The sequence below is a fragment of the Vombatus ursinus genome, unplaced genomic scaffold, assembly GCF_900497805.2.
Source record: "Vombatus ursinus unplaced genomic scaffold, bare-nosed wombat genome assembly UNPS02014941.1, whole genome shotgun sequence".
Classification (NCBI taxonomy): domain Eukaryota; kingdom Metazoa; phylum Chordata; class Mammalia; order Diprotodontia; family Vombatidae; genus Vombatus; species Vombatus ursinus.
Window position 1 is genome coordinate 217,378 of NW_020954719.1, and position 21,416 is coordinate 238,793.

General features: G+C 37.3%; 1 protein-coding gene across 3 annotated transcripts in view; it reads right to left on the reverse strand.

Annotated features, from left to right (window-relative positions):
• The window catches only part of CNTN1 (contactin 1), a 274,708-nt gene that overhangs the window by 181,435 nt on the left and 71,857 nt on the right, over window positions 1-21,416 (reverse strand). For all 3 annotated transcript variants that reach the window (XM_027844389.1, XM_027844390.1, XM_027844391.1), the window contains one exon: window positions 397-538. In XM_027844389.1, coding sequence (XP_027700190.1) covers window positions 397-514 — 118 coding nt within the window. In that variant the 5' untranslated portion in view covers window positions 515-538. The remainder of the gene's footprint in view (window positions 1-396; window positions 539-21,416) is intronic.

A 21,416-nucleotide genomic window follows, 5' to 3' on the forward strand; every position in this document is an offset into this window, starting at 1 on the left:
GTTGGGATGATGTAAAAAAAATGGATGGGCAAGAAAGCTGGATGCACTGGGAGAAAGGGGAAGGGAAAAGAAGAATAGGGAAAATTATCTCACATGAAAAAGACACACAAGGAAGAGCTTTTAGTGTGGGGGATATAGAGGGGGGTAGGACAACATTTAAACCTCACTCTCATCTAAATTAATTCAAAGAGGTAAATATATATATATATATATATGTATATGTATACATACATACATGTACATGTACATGTATATGTATATATAGACTAAACTGGGTATAGAAATCTATTTTACCCAACAGAGAAGTAGGTAGGAAAGGGAATGATTAAGGGAGAGGAGTTACTAAAAATTGAAAATGCTTTAATTTATGCAAATTATGCCAATAGATTATCTTACCTGCTAGACAGGATATGAAGCACATTGTAATTAGGTAACTGATAAAAAACCACATCTTCATCTTGTATGCAGCAGTGCTTAGGTTCAACTCCAAAAGAGCTTCATTAAGTTTTGTCATGTGTAGTCAGGAAATACTAACCACCTGCATAAGGAAAGAAGAAAAGCATGAAAATATAGAGCTAGGAGACATTCATGTCTGCTGGTAACCTGCAGCACATGTTGGGGGGGAGAGAGAGAAGACTTTTGGACCAATAAATGAGTTAATATGTCTACCAGTCCACTGCCATGCAGTTCAATTAAGGCCACAGCTGCCTTTAAACTCACTTGGCTTTATCTTCATCTCCTGCCCCTCCTCTCTCATCCCCACCTATATCTATTCCCACCCCCACCCCAAAAACCTCCAACCAGTCCATGGTTTGACAAAATTGAAGTGCAGGCAGAACATCTGTACCCTAGAGAAGGATACACCTTTCCCAAGCTCAACTAGACCTGTGTTGAGCACTACACTGGAATGGCTGAAGATGGGGACAAGTTTGATTCCTCAATTGATAGAAATAAGTCCTTCAGAGTTGTGATGGGTAAACAGGAGGATGTCCAGAAAGATGTCCAGATGAATGTGTGTCAAAAAATGAAATTTCTCTCCCGACTATGGTTATAGCTTCACTAGTCACCCAGATATCATTCAACAAACGCTAGTCTTTGATCTGTGACCAGAAAATTATAAAAACAGAATGGCAGTAATGTTTTTCCCCCAGTTCCCTTTTCTTAATTTGGATACAAAAAGGTGTTTAGAGTCTCTCTTTAAGAATGCACATGATAAGGCAGCCAGGTGGCACAGTGGATAGAGCACCAGCCCTGGAATCAGGAGGACCCGAGTTCAAATCTGACCTCAGACCAAACACTTGACACTTACTAGCTGTGTGACCCTGGGCAAGTCACTTAACTCCAATTGCCTTAAAAAAAAAAATGCACATGAGTCTGTACAGAGCTCTCCTCCAATATTCCAATTTCATTGTAACAGTGGCCAATCCATGTAGCATTTTTCAAAGATGGAATTGGCCTTGGCCACTTCAGGTGACCCATGTGTTCTGGCCTGGGCACTTTACATGGAATCCTAAGCCCGCACCTCTGGAAAACCACGCTCAGCTTTGAAGGATTTCGCATTTTGGGATAAAATAGAGCAAAGGTTGGCTTTTCCCTTGTTCCTTTTCCACCTTTCCCCATCTCCATGGATGGAGAAGGTGGGGGTGGGTGGGTGGAAGTTGTGTCAAAGCTCCATGGAGAGCCATAGTACCAAAAACTTCACACTCAGTAGACCTTAAAAGCAGTGACTCCACCCTCTGGTTCACTTTTCCTTCTTCTCCAGAATGTATGGTAAGCAATTTTCTTTTTCTGAGACTTCTTGCAAGGGATTAAAAAAGGGAAGAAGGGCTCCAACACCACTCTGACAAAAAATGGAGACTCTTTGTATAGGGTGGCTTTCCTGACTAGGAAAGCCTGCCTCTGGGCCTTGAGCTCCTAGCTACCTCTTCTGTTTTGTACTCCTTCCCTGAATACAGAGGCCAAAAAGCCATCTTAAGGTTGATGGGTCTATCCATTCTTGGAAGCTAGTAGCAGCTTGGACCCTCCAACTGACACCAAAAGTCGTGTTCAATTACATCCTTTCCAGAGAAGCCCAAGCTCCTGGCTTAACAGAAGACACGGATCCTGCAGGAGTTGTTTTTACAGTGTAGAGCTAAGTTAAAGATGAAGCGTTAAGTCTTGACTTCTCTCATGTTTTAATGTAAGTGAACTTTGTAGCAAATAGCACATCACCTAATATGAAACCACCCTCGGGCAAGCCCAGATCTCCTGATATGGAGGCATTCTAGGTCTCCTAGAATGGTGGGTGTGGGTCTAGGTCTCCTCATGGGTGGGTGTAGCCTCCTGTATCAGCTGCATAACCAGAACTGAAATTTAAATTGGTCAGATTGAAAGGATCACTCCCTTTCTGTATTGAGTTCTTTCCTGCAAGCCCATGGCCATTAAACCAGTGTTCAATATATGGTGACCTTGTAACTGAGATTCCAGGCAGGATGTTGCAGCCAGCCTAGCCCCAAGAAGCCAGGGTGCCTGAGCCTAAAACTCAAGGTGTGTTTTACCCTTAGAACTGGCACTGAGTTCAAGAGATAGGTAGTACAAGGGAGGAGAACTAAGTCCTACATATTGGAGATAAGTTTGTATATTTGTGATTATACCTTCTGAAGTAAACATTTCTTTGTAAAAACTAATTTGATGGTTAGTACCTAAATGGAACTGCGGTGGATGAAACATTACCTACACTTGAAGAATACCATTGCTAGAACCACTGGCAGAAAGCCTATATAACCCTAATCCCCTTAAAGGTATCAAAAAACCCCGAGAGAAGAGTGAAATGTGATGATATACCTGGCCTTCAGGTAGTGCAGGCAAAGTCAGTGTTATATTTACAAAAAACTGAAGCTGGTCATCACATCTTTAACATCACCTGTTTTTGACACTTGGCTCTCCTGCTGCTGATAGCATCCCTTCTTCAATCTACCTTTCTCTCCCCAACATCACCACTTTTTTTTTCTGATATGAAGTGATTTTGTAAAAGCAACTTGCATTATTCATTCTTTCTTCACTATCTACGTATTTCCAGTTTTATTATTATTAAAAAATGTTTGAGAAAGAGGGAGGGAGGGAGGTTGGTTTGTTCAATTAATCTGACTGGCATTATTAGAAATTGAAGTACCAGACAACTGAATTTTCTACAGAACTGACTGTTTTTAATATTTTTATTGATACTTGTTGTTTTTACTTCACCTTCATCCCTTCCCCTCTCCCCACCTAGCAAGCCATCCCCAATAATAGCTAGCATATTATTATTATAATTATCATTCTTATCCCTAGTATCAAAAGATTTTTTAGAAATATCAGCAAAACCAACAAACACACCAGTTGTTTCTGACAGTATATGCAATGTTCCACACCCACAGTTTTCCATCTCTTCAATGAAAAGGAGATGTATTTTCACAGCTCTGCTCTGGGGAAGCTTGGGAATTATAATCACACAGCCTTCATTTCCATTTTATTCTTCTTTCCATGTTCATTGTTGTAGTCATTTGGTATACCTTTCACTTGGTTCTGCTTTCTTCACTCTACATGAGTTCATTTAAGTTTTCTCATGACTCTTAGCATTCTTCTTATTAATCATTTCTTCTAGTACACTACATTTTTTACCTGTACCATAATTTGTTTAGTTATTCCTCAATTAATGGGCACTTATTCTATTTTTAGTTCTTTGTTCCCACCAAAATGCTACTGTGAATATTTTGTATCTCTGAATTAAAGGGTAGAGATACTTCACTCATTTTTTTGCTTGATTCCAGTAATTTTCTCCAATATCACTATATCAATATTAGTTTATCAATCAGCTGATCTTTACATAGCCCCTCCAGCATTGACTATTTCTATTTATTTTTATCTTTTTCAAATTGTTTTGTATAAGGTAAAACCCCAGACCTGTTTTGATTTGCACTTCTCTTGCCATTACAGATTTGGAGTAAGTTTTCATATAGTTGTTAATAGGTCATAATTCTTTTGAGAAGCATTTTTTCATATCATTTGATATCCATTCACATCCATTTAGCAATGTCTTATATGTATGTATGCATATAAGTGTATATATATATATGCATATATTCAAGTGATTCCGTTCTATCCCATCTCCTCCAACAGAACGCTCCCTCTGTCATCTCCGCTCTCTCACTTATTTTCAATCTCTCCCTCTCTACTAGTTCATTTCCCTCTGTTTATAAACATGCCCATGTCTCCCCTATCCTAAAAAAAAAAAACAACCCTCATTTGATCCTTTCCTCCCTGCCAATATAGTTTCTCTTCTGACCTTTGTAGTTAAACTCATTGAAAAGGTTCTCAAGAATATCAAAGGAAATAATGAAAAAAAATGTAAAGGAAGGAGTTTTAGCAGTACCAGATCTTAAACTACATATGATAAGGCAGTAATTATCAAAACTATCTAGTACTGACTAAGAAATAGAAAGGTAGATCAATGGAATAGAGTAGACATACAATTTACAGTAGCAAATAAAAATAATAACCTTGTATTTGACAGGTGTAAAGACTTAAGATTTTGGGATAAGGATTCATTATTTGGCAAAATTTGTCAAGAAAACTATAAAGCAGTATGGCAGAAACTGGGAATAGACCACTATCTTACAGCCTTACACTATTTACCAAGATAAGGTCAAAATGGATACATGACTTAGATATAAAGAGAGATGTTACAATAAAATTAGAAGAACACGGAACATATTACTTATCAGACTTATGGACAGGTGAACAATTTATAAACAAACAAGACATAGAAAGCAAAGTTAGGTGTAAATAATTTCAATGATTACATTAAGCACTTATATTACAAGTGACACCCCTACTTATGTAAATTATAGACAAATACGTGTTCATATTTATTTGTAAAAAATGCAAAAGTTTCTGAGACCATGTTTTTGTTTTTTGTTTGAAAAAATCCTAATACATTTTCCTTAATATCAGCTAATATACAGTGCTCATTTAAAATGTTTTACAATAACTTTTGTCCCAGGTTCAACAAATTATCTCTCAGAACAGACATTTCTGTAAATATTTCTTTTTCTTTTCAACGAATTGGTTTCTTTTCTCAGAACATATATCTAGAAAATGGATTTAAGAGCAAAAAATTTAGTAAAGGAAAAAATTTCCACCTTTATAAATAAATACCAGAATTAATTACTATCTTCTCTGGAGGGATTTTAAAAGATGAGAGTGACCCTTCTATCTGGAACTGATAAAGCACTGGAGATCCTTTGATAGTCTGTGGAAATCCTTTCCAACTTTTGTGTGTGTGTGTGATCTATGATTTTATCAGCCACAGTGAGAGAAAATTTTATAAATAGCCTCAAAATGATTGTTTATGACTTCACAGATTCCTCAAAAGATTTATGGATTTGCAATGGGCAGGTAGAATCTTTTACCACTAGTTGGCAATGATAATTCTCTGTACTGAAACACACCCATTAAAACCGGGTACTCCAAAATTCAAGAGCCAAATAATACTGGTTTTTTGTATTTGAAATTTCAGAAAACGCAGGGACCTCATGACTTTACCCCCTGAAATTGCAAATTAAGCTTGTGGTTTTATTTGCTTCTTGGTTCTGTTAGAAGAAATGGATGCTATTGAAAGGGTACTCTTACTTTGATTCTATGAGTCTTTTTGCATACAAAAGGATCGAGACCCTTTCAGTGAAATGTTGTTGTGGTTCAGTCTTATCTAACCCTAGGTTACCCTACAGACAAAATCCAAGGAGTTTTCTTGGCAAAGATATTGGAGTGGTTTGACATTTCCTCTTCCAGTTTACTCCCATTTTACAGATAAGGAACTGAGACAAATAGGAATTAAGTGACTTGCCCAGAGTCACACAGCTAGTAGGTGTCTGAGGCCAGATTCTTCCAGACTCCAGCCAGGCCCAGTGCTCTATCCACTGTATCACCTAGCTGCTGCACTTAGTGAGATCATCTAGTCCTTAATTTGTAAAAAGTCATTTTTTTAGCCTATATCAGATTGCACGCCGTCTTTGGGGGGGGGGGGGAGAGGGGGAAAATTTTAAACTAAAAATTTTATGGAAGTGAATGTTGAAAACTAAAAATCAATAGATTAATTTTTTTAAAAAGTGGTTTTTTGAAAGGGGGGCTTCTTTTCACTAAGGAAAATTCTCAAAATTATCTGAATTTCTTTTTGATTTGACCGAACATGGAGAGTAGAAAGAAGTATACAGAAAGGAAACAAGGAATCTTTCTCCTTCTTCTTCTCATGAATGCACTGGAAACTAAAAGGAGACTAAATTTGTGACTTAAGAAGTGAGCCTTTTTTTAATGTGGCTTTCCAAATTGTGGTAAAAATAATGTTGTGACCTTTTCTTTAGTTCCTAGTTTTTCCTAGATACATACTACTGGTATTATTAAAATGGGTATTTTGTGACATTTGTGTACAAATGCACCCAAACCACAGAGTAATCGTTTGCTTCTTCCATCTTGCCCCCTCCCTTCATAAGAATCTGCCATGAAAGGACAGTGTTTGTGGGGTAAAAGAGGTCCCTTGACATCCAGTCTTACATCTCCATCTCAACGTATTTGCCCTCTAGACACTTTAAACTCAACATGTCCACAACTGAACTCATCATCTTCCATCCTCCCATACCAGCCCTTCCTTCTTCCTAATGTTCCTATTACTGTTGAGGTCACCACCATCCTCACAGTCACCCAGGCTTACAACCTAGGTGTCATTCTCAACTCCTCACTCTCATACCCCCATTCCAATCTGTTTCCAAATCCTTTCGATTCTACCTTCATAGCCTCCTTCTCTCCTCTGACACTGTCAATCCTCATGCAGGCCCTCCTTACCTCACACCTATACAATTACAACAACCTGGAAATAACCTCTGCATATAGCCTCTCCAATCTATCTTGTCAAATTGATCTCCTTAAGTGCAGTCCTGAGCATGCTACCCCTACCCACAAGCGCCCTCCCCCTTCAATAAACTTCAGTGGCTCCCTATTAACTCTAGAAATAAAAAAATCCTATTTGACTTTCAAAGCCCTTCAAAACCTGACCCCTTCCTACCTTTCCAGTTTTCTTGCATCTTACTCCCCTCTAAGTATTCTGAACCAGTAACACTGGCCTCTTTGCTGTTCCTCAAACAAGACCTTGCAACTCCTAACTGAATTTTCACTAGCTGTCACCGAGACCTGGAATTCTTTCTCTCTTTATCTCCATTTCTTGCCTTCCCTTCAAGTCTCAGCTAGAATACCACCTTCTACTTGAAGCCTTTCCCAATCCACCGTGATGTTAGTGCCTTCCCTCCATTAATTATCTCCAATTTATAATGTATATATCTTGTTGTATATAACTGTTTGCATGTTGCCTCCCCATTATATTCTGCTTTGTATCCCCTGAATTTAGAACAGAACTTTGCATATAGTAGGTGCTTAATAAATGCTTGTTGACTTGTTAAAAGCTTAACTTTATACTGATTGTGCTCTATCTATGTACTAGGTAATGAAAAACCATTCATGTGTTCAGTGTGTAACACCGTACTATGGACTAAGGAACACCAAAACGGAAAAGGCACGTTCACTGTCCTCTTTTTCATATATTTTATGATCAGGAACCTAGTCCTTATGACTGATACAGCTCCCCACCATGGAGTCCCCCCAGCTTATACCAAGCCACTATCAGAATTTTGGGGAGACTTCCAATGATTTTTTGATTAAACCCTAACCCCATTGTGAAAGGTGTTAACCTGATCGTGATAAAAGTACAAAAGAACATTGGGAAATCTTAAAGTCTGTTAGTTCTTTAAGAAAAGGTCAGACTGCTATTCTCCCTGAATTTTTAGCCTTGGAGAGATTATAAAACATTATCAGCTCTCTGAGAGAAAGGAGAACATCCACTTTTGTTGGAATGTGTTTGCAGGAATGGAAAAGTTTTTATGAATTTTAATCTGGGAAATAGGTGTCATAATAATTAAGAAATTGGCTTTTGATTTTTTTAAGGTTTCAATATATGTTAAAATAATTTAAAGACCATTTAGGCTTTGCAATTTTATTTACTTAAATATAAGATTGAACAATCTTTCTCTGTACAGAGGACATTAGTGTGTCCTGCACACGTTTGGGTTCTTCTTTCTCCTGTCAAATTAATGATAATTCTATATTTGTTTCATAAGAGTATATCTTGAAAGCAATGCAACCTAAAAGTAGAATGACATATATAGAATGCAAAATAAGAGGTTATATTATATGGATACAAGGATTGGGCTAGGCTAAGGCTACCTGTATGGGACCAGCTGTAACATTTCATCTGAGGTCAACATCGGTGGTACTAGTAAACTTTGTATGGAATGCTCATACCTTAACTGTCCTGCTTATTCTCACCTATGCCCTTGGCTATGTAACGCTGCTGGAAATCTCAGAATACTGCCTATAATATAAAATATCATAGTGAATAATTTAGTTTTTTTGTGCTTAGCTAAAGATGGACCATTCTCCAACCTTATCCAGTTTACTGGAGGTTTTAGTGCTTTGTCTAAAGCATCTAAGTCTTTCTCAAAGTTATACTCTTCCAGTCTGTGAAGTGTCCACAGAATAGATAGCAATGTAAAGATGGCCATGTATAAGAACCAAAAATTAAGTAGGGTTCTCCCCATGGACTGACTTAGGATCAACTGGTCTTCACCTTCATGGGAGAAATCAAACTGTCCTGCTTGAAAATTTGCCTGGGTCCCTTGAACACATAGGGTACCAAAAAATTATCCAGGGGACGCCCGCAACACATCAGGAAATCCAAAAGGAGGTCCATATTCACCCTCCTCATTAAGTATGCTAGTTTAAAAAAGAAACAAATTCAGAAAGGCCCTAAAGATATGTGAGGCTTCCCAAAATTAACACTTGAAACCAGTAACTCAGAGTTTCTAGGCCATCAGGCAAATTTTTATCTGTGGACATGCAGTGCATATGGATGTCAGGCTGTCTAGACTCATGTCACACTCAGACAAACATTGTAGGTCTGCTTACAGGCTTTGTTTGTTTGTTTTTTAAGTAAGAAATAAAGAACATAGATGAGCTCACATGGTCTATGGTAGGCAAACTGCAAAAAGAAGCAAAATCCTCACTGCCAATACTAACTTTCATACTCAAAATGGGTATGGTAGGTAATACAACAGATATTAGTACTCACGTATTCAACCATAAAGAAGTTATCTCAACGAATGGGTTTGACTCATAAAGAAAATAAACCTGAAAAAAAAAGACAATACAACTACAGTATGCATGTAGATAGAGAAATTGCACTTGCCTTATATTTTAAAACGCAGAATGGCATAGTAAATATAGTATAGGACCTTTAAGCAAGAGACATAGGTTGAAATTCTACCTTACACTGCCTTACACAAAATCTACCTCACTCAGCACACATTGACAGAAACTTACCTAAGTTAAACTAACAGCAGCAATAACTACTATTATACTCTCCTAGTTAAGATGTAAACATGGAACATCAGATAGTTTGCACGATTGCTAAATAGTCATTGTTACCTTTAGCTCTTACACTGTCTTCCCCAAAGTCCTTATCTTCTGAACATCCAGGCCAAGGGTTAACCTCATACTCTAGCCAGTGGTCATCTCCAAGAGTGCTGGAGTTGCTGGGCATTCCTCTCTTGATAGGAGCAGGGTTTCCTGTTTCCCCAAGACAGGAATTAGTTTTCCCTAAAAGGCAACAAAGTTGCCCCTAGGACCTAATTGACCCTTGCTTCCCTTGACATAGTTTCCTGGTCACCTACAACCATCAAAATCTAAACTTATGTGGAATAAAAGCCCCTCCAACTTGGTGGATTTCTAAAGATTACATGGATTACCATTCCCTGCTGACTAGACAAGTTTCTAAATGGAAATAAGGGCCTGTGGTATCCAAAGAAGCTATTTGTCACTTATAATATTTACTTTGCTTCTGGAAGCAACAAGGAAAGTGCCTTTATTAGAGAGGTTGTGAAACAAGTGGGACATTTTGCAAATGGTTCTAAACAACTAGCCACATGGAGAAGGGCCGGATCTTTGACCGCAGTCATGCTGCATCTGGACATGAACTTAGTGGGATCAATTCTATGCAGGAGCTCAGTTAGGTGAGCCTACGTCCCCCCTAAAGATCAAAGATGTATTAAAGGAAATAATGCCCTTGAAGTTAGGGAAAATGTAGGTACTTTGTTCCTACTATACCTTTAACATAAATATTCTTCTGTATAAGTCAATCAATGTTAAGTGGCTAAATGGAACTGTTATAGGCCTATAACAGATGGAAAGAATACAGCATATAGGGGTTTATGCCTATGGAAGTAGGAAAGAAATAATCCAGAAACCTCAAGGTTTCCAGGAACCCTAAGGGGCATATGTAGCAGCCTGGCTCTGAGATGGTGAGCCACAACAGTCACAATACATAGATATTATCAATTCAAAATGAAGCCAACCAGTCAGGAAGTCGAGAATCATTTATTAAGCATCTACTATGTAGTTTATTGTAATATTATTATTTATAATATTACTGTGTAGTTTATTTATTAAGCACCTAGTATGCGGCTAAGTACTGGGGATATGAAGAAAGGCATAAGACAGTCTCTACCCTTGAGGAGCTCTCTATCTAATGGGGGAGACAACAGGCAAACAAATATATATAAACAAGCTATATACAGAATAAATGGGAAATATTTAACAAAAAGGAACTAAAATTAAGAGGAGTTAAGAAAGGCACTAGGTGGCACAGTGTATAAAGTCAGGACTCAGGAAGACCTAAGTTCAAATCCAATTTCATATACTTACTAGTTGTCTAATCCTGGGCAAGACATTTAACCTTTATTGTCCTCATTTTCTTCATCTATAAAATGGGGATAATAATAGCACCTACCTCTCAGCGTTGTTGTGAGGATGAAATGAGATAATTCTTGGAGAGTACTTAGCAGAGTGCCTGACATATAGTAAGCACTACAAAAATATTAGCTATCATTATTATTGGGGCAACGAGGTGGCGCAGTGGGTAGAGTGCCAGCCCTATAGTCAGAAGGACCTGATTTCAAATCTGGTCTCAGACTTACTAGCTGTGTGAACCTGGGCAAGTCACTTAACCTTATTTGTCTCAGTTTTCTCATCTGTAAAAGGAAAGAAAAAGAAATGGCAAACCATTTCAGTATCTTTGCCAAGAAAACCCCAAATGGGGTCACAAAGAGTCAGATAAGACTGGCAAAACAACAAAAAATTATTGTTATTTATTATTATTATTATTATTATTATTATTATTATCATTAGGAGGTAGAATTTTAACTAGAACTTGAAGGAAGCCAGGAAAAGTCAGGGGCCTAAGATGTCCCCTATCATAAGAATGTGGGATACTCAAAAAAATGCCGAGATGGAATGTCTTGTTTGTGAAAGAGCAAAAAGGTTGGTGTCACTGGATCTAAGCATATGCAGAGGGAGGAGGGTGTAAGGTGTAAGAAGATGGGAAAGGTAGGGGAACTAGGTCATAAAGGCTTTGAATGCCAAATTGAGAATTTTGTAATTGAAGGGGATAGAGAGTCACTTGAATAAGTTTATTCCTCATGCTTGGAGTATTCTGCACCTTTGCCTATGCCTTTTAGCTTCACTGGCTTCCTTCAAGAATTCTAACTTAAATTCCATCTTTGCAGGAAACGTTTCCTGGTCCTCCTCCTCTACTCCTCCTCCATTCTAGTGACTGCTCCTCTGAGACTGCCTTCCATCTCTATCTACTTACTTACATACTGTCTTCTTGAGAACAGAAACTATTTCTCTGTATCCCCATACTTAGTAAAATGCCTGGCCAAAGTTAAGTGCTTAATAAATGCTTACTGAGTAAGATGACTCATCATCTCAGTTTTTCAATGCTAGATAGGGAAATCATATGATCCTTTTAAGTCAGCCTCTTTCTGTACCTCACTATTATCACAGGGAAATATGGAGTGGAAATTTTCTTGTTATTTCCTGTATTATAAAAAATTATACTCATGGTCAGATAAAATAGGTTTCATTTTTATGTTTCAGCATGGTCATATTATTATTATTATCCTGACTAAAACTGTAATAGTCAAAAAGAGATTTGGGAGAACCTCCAACATGTCTAACCAAATGACTCCAGTATTAAAACCCGGTGAGGAAATGGTCAGAGAGAACTGTAGGGATTATAAATGTATCATTATGTATTAACCCATTTGTCATAATCAGACACATATCAGTAAGTTTCATTGGGAAACTACTCCGTTAGGCTTGGAAGGAAGTAAACAAATTAAATGTTATTACCAATTTTTTTAACCTCATGATATCTTACTACCATTTCCATCACTGGACAATAGAGGAGTTAGAGATATGATTAGAAAGTAGAATGGCCATTGTTAGAAGAAGCAATTGTCTTCATATTACTCATGTAACACAAGCCACCAGTCTGTGAGTGTTGCAGGGTTATACTCATAGACAAGGGAAAGAAAAGGTTATACATTCCTCTTTGACCAAACTCAAAGCTAGACAGGGAATTAACTCTGGATTAACAATGTCACAGCTTACAGAGGAATCCAAAAGAACAATAACAAAAAGGTGACCTTTATTACCCATAGAATCAACTGTCTTTGGGTTGTTAATCTTTTTCTGCAGTAATGAGGGCTAAAATGTAACTAAAATAAAGAAAAATAATTATAATTACAGTCTAGAGAGCTTCTTTTCACTGATATTTTTCTCTTATCTGCCTTTAAAGGTAAATCTATTAATGGAACAGGTAAGTATTTCTATTACCAAAAGATGTTTTTAGTGGAGGAGTTACTTTCTTAGCACAGCCATCTGGTGTAAATTTTTAAAAGCATTTTTAAGTGTTTTAAAAATGTTGGCATTAATATGATCTTAGATAGATTTACTTTCTAGTGGTTTCTAATGAAAGTTTGCACAGGTTCATTGGCCCCTGGCATCTTAAGCATGATGCTATAAGTTGGAGGAGCGGTTAGAGGTTAGTGGCTAGGGGAAGCCACATTTTTGTTCCTTTTCCCTTGCAGAATGTTCTTTCTGTACATTACGGTCTTTTCCCCTTTTTCTACAGTAAATAAATACCACCTCCTCCTTCTATTGTCCACATTTCTAAGAATTGTAATGGAGTTCTGGCTACTCATTTGCCTCTTGATGCGCTCATAATATGGTCAACAAATGTTTTCCAGTTTCTATCCAAATCAACAATCCTTTTTCCAAACCACGAAAAATACCCCCTAGAGATACTCTAGTTGTATGTAAATAAATGTGTTGATTCACTTTTACGAAATCTCTTTTCTTTTTCCAGTTTTCTACTTCAGCAATATAATCATCAGAAGAACTAACATAAAAATTTTTGAATGAATGAATAAATTAAAAAGCATTGATTAAGTGTTAATTATATGCAAAGCACTGTGCTTGCAAACAGAAATATAAGAAAGTCCTTGCTCACATTCTAATGGAGGCTGACAACACACATGGTTTCAGTTGCAGGATGGAAATGCTCATCTAGGTAGGTAAGGTAGTGTCATTTCTGTTGATAATACTATACCTATTTCTAATGATGAGCTGTTTAACATTTCAAAGATATTAGATAAGAACTTTCTTTTCTGGGTCTTCAGAAATTGTGGCCTCTGAGGTGGAATGGCTTCCAGCCGGCAGTTGTCAGGTTGCAGCTCAACCCTTAGGTTGGTCGCCTAGATGATGACTGCGGGACTGAGTTAGAAGCAGGACTACGTGGTATTGCAATTCTTAGTGTTCTACAGGGGTGGCATTTCTTGGGCTTACCTGCCCATAATTGGTAGTCAGTCAGTTGTAGGTGCTGGTTGCTTGTCCCTTTATCCACAAGGCTTTCTCCATAGATTATGGATGGTAGCCAGTCAGGTTAGAAGCAAGATTGGTAATCTTGAGGGAGCTGCTAATTTGGGAGCAGGGTCCTGGAACTTCCTTCATCTGGGTCTGAGAGGTGATGGTGGTCAAGGAGGCAGCAGAGGTTTCACCCACCTAGTGCAAGTTGCCTTGTGTCTCTCCCTCAGAATACCTTACTGCTACAATTAGGCTGGTTTCTTTCCTTGCTGGTGGTAGTAGGTCAGCAGCTGGTATTACTGGTGATGGGGATGGTGGTTACCTTCCCCACTAAGGTTGCTCCCCCTGAGCAATGCTTGTGGGGGCTGAGCTATAAGTGAGGCTTTTGGTGGGGGCAGTATTAAGGAGGGGAGGGGAATACAATGGTCTTATTCCTAAAGCTCTTGGGTTTACTTGCCCAACTGGACCTTCAATTTCAGATTCTTCAGAAAATAACCAAAAGTTCACAGACAAAAAAAAATATCCCAACTGATCAATTTCTCTTAGAAGCAATATCAGGAAAACAAAGTACAAAGATAGAATCAAATCTTTTAAATATTTCTCTTATCTCTTAATATCTGAATTGGTAATGGTTGTAATTTTATTTCTTTTGAAATCATTTCAGTATCAGTAAAGACACTCCACTATTTATTAGTTTTGCTACTTTATTATTATTAATGCTTTGAAAATTATTATTAAACTTAATTATTAAATGCTCTGAAAATTGTTTTACTTTTGTGATTCTGTCCATGAGAAAGAATTATCTATAAATTGCTACATTAGAGTTTGATAACATTTAATAATCTCTTGTTAATGGTTGTACTTATCTTTCTAATACTATACTTCTTCAAAGAGTTTCCATTTTGCCAAACTAGTAAATTGTAATGTTGTTTGGTCTGTCATTCCTTTTAAATAATAAAAGCGTGAGAATATGTGACACTTTTAGTAAAATGTTAAAATAATTTCAAATCCAGAAATGAAATTAGTCCTGTAACTGACTCCTTTTGTAAACATGCCAAGGTAACAGATTATTTTTCTAGTTTAAAAATTAGGGCATGCTACTGGCATCACACATTTTTATTACCCAGCTGAAGACAAGCTCAGAGGGGGATTTTATCTTCAAACTGCAAGTTTCCTAGCAACTCTCGTTAGGCCAGTGAGGTTTTTTAAAAAATACATAAATCACTTGTATCCGTTGGGAATGCTTAAAAACATTTCTTTCATCCCATGAATAAACAATGAGAATTAGGTTAGAAGGCAGCTGCAAAAGGGGAAAAAAGAAATTCAATTCAATGCTTACTAGAATTCTCTCCTTCATTTCAGGATAGTACTGTGTTTGTGCTTTTAAATTTGGGGAAAACGTGAATCTTCATTTCTCAGTAATAGTAACACATATCAGTTGTTAAGGATTGGGACTGGTGAGGGACAAGCATCCTACCTATAAAGAAACTTTAGTTTCTAAAACCTGAAAATTACTAAAACAGGTTTTTGGTTAATAATAAGGCAGCTTTGACAATGCATGAAGTACATTTTGAGGGTACTACCTTCTGTGCTAATTGCCAAGCTAAACCAAAGATTATAACACGCCACCAATAAGAGTATAAGGTAAATAAAATGAAAACTGAATACTGTATATATTTCAAGTAAAGAATGAATAATGTAACTGACAACCAAAGATTATTAGACTATTGTAAGCAGTCACAATTTGAAGCATACCAAGTTAAAAGCTTTTGATACTGAACTGGTATGCACTGTGCTGAAGGTTTCTTTATTTCCTTCAAAGGGAAGCTCCAAATTCTAGGCAATCCATTGACAGACTCTTCCCAGGGGATCCAGAGGGAACAGATGGACCTGAGTGGTATTCTGAATTAAAGCTGATAGAAGAAAGTGTTAGTCATGCCCTTCTGCAGTCTGGGCTGATAGAGTTGTTACAGTGGGCCTGCTTGGGTAAGATTTCAGCAAAGATCATGGTGAAGAATCCTAATAAAAAGAAAAGGATATTTATATGCAAAAAAAAAAAAAAAGACTTCTCCTCTGAGGAAGGGTTCTAAAACTTGAATAGCTCAACTACATATGAAAAGGCCAGCAAAGACAACTTGTTCTAGTACATAGATTGCTTTGTGCCAAAATATTCACCTGCATAAGACCCCAAAGAAATCTAGGAAGCATTTGGGTTTTTCTGGCTGTTTATCATAAGCCCTTTCTCCAAAACTGGAAGAATTACTGAAATAAAGAAATTAGATTTCTACTACCTCCTCAGGTTTGGAAGTGACAAACCTCAGAGGCAAGGCTATATGTCAATCGATGAGGAAAAGCTTCTGCTATCTCTAATCTAGCTTTATATGTAGCTCATAAGCAATTGAAAAGGATGTCATAACATTCTGAACAGAGTACTACATAACCCAACACAACCAATAGCTGAAAGTGGTGGAAGATTATACCTTCTCATCAAAGAGTGTTACTACAGAGACCAATGGATGGACTGTCCATCAGACATGCCAAATCCTGACGAAAGAAAAAAAAAGGCTCAGTGGCCAACCAAGCTGCCTGGCCCAGAAGCAGCAGCCAAGCAGCACTACAAAAAGTCTGGCCCAGTCCCAGGGCCCAGAAACTGCCCAACACCAAAGCTATCTGCCCAGCACTTTCTGGCAGTAGTTTCACAGGGGCAGAGGAACCTTTCCTGCTTAGTCCAGCAGCAGTCCAACGGCTATGTTACTTCTCCAACCCAGTAAAGAAGCAGCCATGCCCAGCACAAGAAGAATCTGCCCAGTCCTGACCAGCGTTAGATTAACCCTTCCAGAAAAAGCACTGTAGTTTGAAGAGCAAGGCCTGTGGAGTGACCCATCTATCACTGATGCCACATCACATGAATTTCATGAGGACCATCCAGAAAAAGGAAGGAAGGACAACAAAGCCCTCAAGTTTAGGAGTTACGATCTGCCTTGAACATATGTGGCCAATTACCTACCCTACCATGTTCATGCCCTCTCTTGCACTTCGTGAACTCCATATATATTTACGGAAAAGTGTACACCTGCTCTGGGGAAAATGTTTTGGAGCAACTGTTCTTACCATGCCATTTGAGTGAATAAATGCCCTTGTTGTAGAAATTGAATCTACTGGCTGATTGTTAGAGAGCATCAATGACGTCTCTTGAATTAGTGTTAGGAGAATAGGTAGCTTACTAGCTTACTAGAATTCTCTCCGTTTCAGGATAGTACTGTGTTTGTGCCTTTAGGTTTGGGGGAAATGTGAATCTTCATGTCTCAGTAGTAGTAATAAATATCAGTTGTTAAGAATTGGGACTGGTGAGGGACAAGCACCATAACTGTAAACAAGCTTTAGTTTCTAAAACTTGAAAATTATGATCAATTATATATATAAAACAGGTTTTTGGTTAATAATATGGTGCTTTTGACAATGCATGAAGTACATTTTGAGGGTACTACCTTGTGGGTACTCTAGAGAGCAGCTGAAGATACCTCTCAGAAGACCTAAGATGACAGTACCTGTGCACAAAGGGTACCTGGCAAGGACTGAACCTCAATATGGCAATAACCTGATGCAGTACAGATATTCACAGAGTGTGGGCAAGGTATGCTAGGATATGCTAGCGTACCTTACCCAATATACTCGGCACGCAGTAAGAACACAGATTAAATAATCAACCACCTTTTTTTTCTTGTTTTCCAGTTTGAATATTTTAAGAAAGTGCTATTTTAGTGTTATCCATCTATCTAATCATCTGTAATAGCTGGTGAGCTAAATGAAGAAATTCTCTCACTAACTGGAAATCCTATATAAGGCCTATGGCTCAATTCTTGATTATTGATATCACTTTTGAGTACAGTCTGTTAAAGAGAATTTTACTTATTAAGTGTGACAAGTGACTGGATAGCATCATCAAATCATGTTAAGCCACAATTAGTTAGTTCAAATCTTTTCTCCCATATAGTATCACTAGCAATTTTCCCTTTTAGTATTGGGAGTGGAAATGGACTTTAGAGCTTATCTAGTCCATGCCCCTTACTACATAAATAAGGAAATTGAGACCCAGAAAGGTTGAATGACTTGTCAAATAGTTAATGAGTAAGAGAGACAGTAGTAAAAAAAGTTGCCCTGATTTCATGGTCTTTCCACTTTACCACCCCAATAAATCTTTATTGTCCTTAGCTTTCTCTCTCCACCAAATACACTCTTAGTTACCCAACGCATTAATATTCCACCCCATGCTGATAATGGTTAATAGTTATCCCCCTCCCATTTTCATTTAATGTATACCTACTCCTTAAGCTAAAGAGAAGACAAGGAAATTTTCTATTGTGTAGTGGAAAGTACTTTGGATGGGGAGTCAAAAGCCCTGGATTCAAATACTAACTCTGCTACTTTGTATCTCTGTGATAAAGGGAAAATGATTTAAATTCTTGAGGACTCAGTTTCCTCTCTGTGTGATGGGAGGGTTGGACTAGATGATTTCTAAGGTTCTTTCCAAATATAAATACAGTCGATCGTTAACATTCACATTTAACTTTCATGACTTCAAGCAATCATGTGATTTTACTAGTAACCTCATTTTCACTTTTGCATTGACAACCTACACATTCTAGGCAATGGGCAGTAGAGAAAAAAATGAGAGCCATGATGCAGCAAGGTTATATCCACAAAAAAAAGAAGAAAGTGTCCATAAAAGTGAATCTGCTCCAGAAAGTATACAAGTAACCTTTCAAGTACACAGTGAGGGAACTGAAAAAAATGGAAAAGTGGTTAAATTTGTGGTTTAATGAGATGGTGGTCACCCCTACTTTCTTTCAGAGCACCCTTGGCTGAGGGAGCTTCCTGCCTTGTCCCGCTGCCTGCGAGGCTGGGCTCCCAAGCAAACTGGCCAACTGTGGCAGGGAATGGAGGAGAAGCTATGCCCCCATCTTGTCCCAGTTCAACCATGAGAGATGAGAGATGCAGGTTGTCCTTTCCCCATTTTTACCTTGGTATTCTTCTGACATGCCCCTTCCCATCCAGTCAGGCATTTTACCTGTCCTCTCCCCTGCATTTTATGGATTATTTCATGTTTACTGTGCTAAGAAAAATGCACATTATTGAATTAATATTTTGTCACAAAGAATTGTAGGTAAAAGTCATTCCCTAATTGATAAAAGGCCAAAGGATATGAACAAGAAGTTTTCAGATGAAGAAATCAAATTTATCTATAGTAATATAAAACATTCTCTAAATCACTATTGATTAGAGAAATGCAAATTAAAACAGCTCTGGGGTACTACCTCACACCTATAAGAATGGTTAATATGACAAAAAAGGAAAATTATAAATGTTGGAGAGGGTGTGGGGAAACTGGGACACTAATGCATTGTTGGTGGAATTGTGAACTGATCTAAGCATTCTGGAAAGCAGTTTGAAACTGAACCCAAAGGGCTATAAAACTATGCATACCCTTAGATCCAACAATACCACTGCTAGGTCTATGTCCCAAAGACATAAAAAAAAAAAGCAGGGGGAATACCTATTTGTACAAAAATGTCTATAGCAGCTCTTTTTGTTGTGGTTAAGAATTAGAAATTGAGGGGATGCCCATCAATTGGAGAATGGCTGAACAAGTTCTGGTACACGATTGTAATGGAATATTATTATGCTATAAGAATGACAAGCAGGGTGATTTCAGAAAAACCTGGAAAGATTTACATGAACTGATATAAAGTGAAATGAAAAAAACCAGGAGAACATTGTATATAGTAACAGCAATACTGTAGTATGATCAACTGTGAATGACTTAGCTATTCTCCGTAATACAATGATCCAAGACAATCCTAAAGGATTCATGATGAAAAATGCTATCAGCCTCCAGAAAAAGAACTGATGTTGTCTGAATATAGACTAAAGCATACTAATCACTCTCTCCCTTTCATTCTTGTTTGAGTCTTCTTGTACAAAATGACTAATATGGAAACGTTTTACGTGATTGCACATGTATAACCAATAGCAGATTGTTTACCATCTCAGGAAGGGGGAAAGGGAAGAGCTAGAATTTGAAACTCAAAACTTAAAAGAAATGTTTAAAAAATTTTACATGTAATTGGAGAAAAATAAAATATTAAAATAAATAAATTATCAAATTACTAACAATTATGAAATGCAAGTTAAAGCAACTTTTAGATTTCATCTCACATCCATCAGACTGGCAAAGATGACAAAAATGCAAAATAATAAGTTCTGGAGGGGCTGTGGGAAACTAGGAACATTAATACACTGTTGGTAGTGTGTACTAGTCCAGCTCTTCTGGAAAACAATTTGGAACCATACCCAAAAAGTAAGTAAACTGTAATCCCTTCGGCCTAGCAATACCACTACTAGGCCTATATCCCAAGGATATCAAAGAAAGAGTAAAGGCACATGAATATAAAAATATTTATAGCAGGAATATATATATATATGTATATATATTAGTGGCAAAGAACTAGAAACTTAATAGACGCTTAACTACTGAGGAATGGCTAAATACAGTATGGCATAGGAATATAATGGAATATTGTTGCACCATAAGAAAGGACGAAATTGATGGTTTCAGAGAAAATTGTGAAGACATGACTATGAACCAATGCAGACTGTGGTGAGTAAAACTAGGAGAACAATTTTTTCAACAATAAAATCACAAAGTAAAAATCTTTAAAAAATTTGAGAACTCTAATCAATTCAACAGCCAGCCACAATTACATGTGGAAGATGAAAAAGCATGCTACTCACCTCCCAATAGAACAACACAGATTTTTGGACATAGCCAATTCAGGAATTTGCTTTGCTTAACTATGCTTTATGTAATTATTAATAATTGCTACAAAGGTTTTATTTTTCTTTTTTGCTTCCAATGGGTAAGTGGGAAAGCAAATAAATGCTTGCTAATTTTTTAAAAGAGAGGCTTCCTTTACTACAACTATAATAACACAGAATGTCTTGGTTAAGCAACAAAGCAGATTATCAATTCAGTTGTTCAATAGGATAGAAGTTCTCTACAAGTGCTCAACAAATGGTAAAATGAATAATATAGATGAACTTTTAAAATGCAACTTTATTTTTAAATTGGAGATTGCCAGTATCCTACTAAAAGGGGTAGAAAGGCATGTAGTATTTATGTTCTCTTTCATTTGGCAGCTTTCCATGAAAAATGCTCTTTACAGCAAAGAAACTGATTACTAGTGATCTATCCATGAGACAGTAGTACTCATTTCTGTTGAATGCGTGTAAAAAACAATCTTTATATTAGAGCATGATCATAAGGAGATTATTTGCAAACTCAGTCCATATATTGGCCTGTTTCTACATATTTTTTCTACAACTAGAAGCTGAAACTAGTAATCTATCTCTTACATATGTCTAGTGTTAGTGTTATGGAAGACTTGGGTGAGACTTCAGCAGTTTGATCATTTATGCTGGAAAAATAACTTTACAAACACTGTATGGGGGATAAATAAGTACAGTATTAATCAAATAATGAGTATTTATTAAGTGCCTACTTACAGTGCCAGGCACTGTAATAGATATTGGGT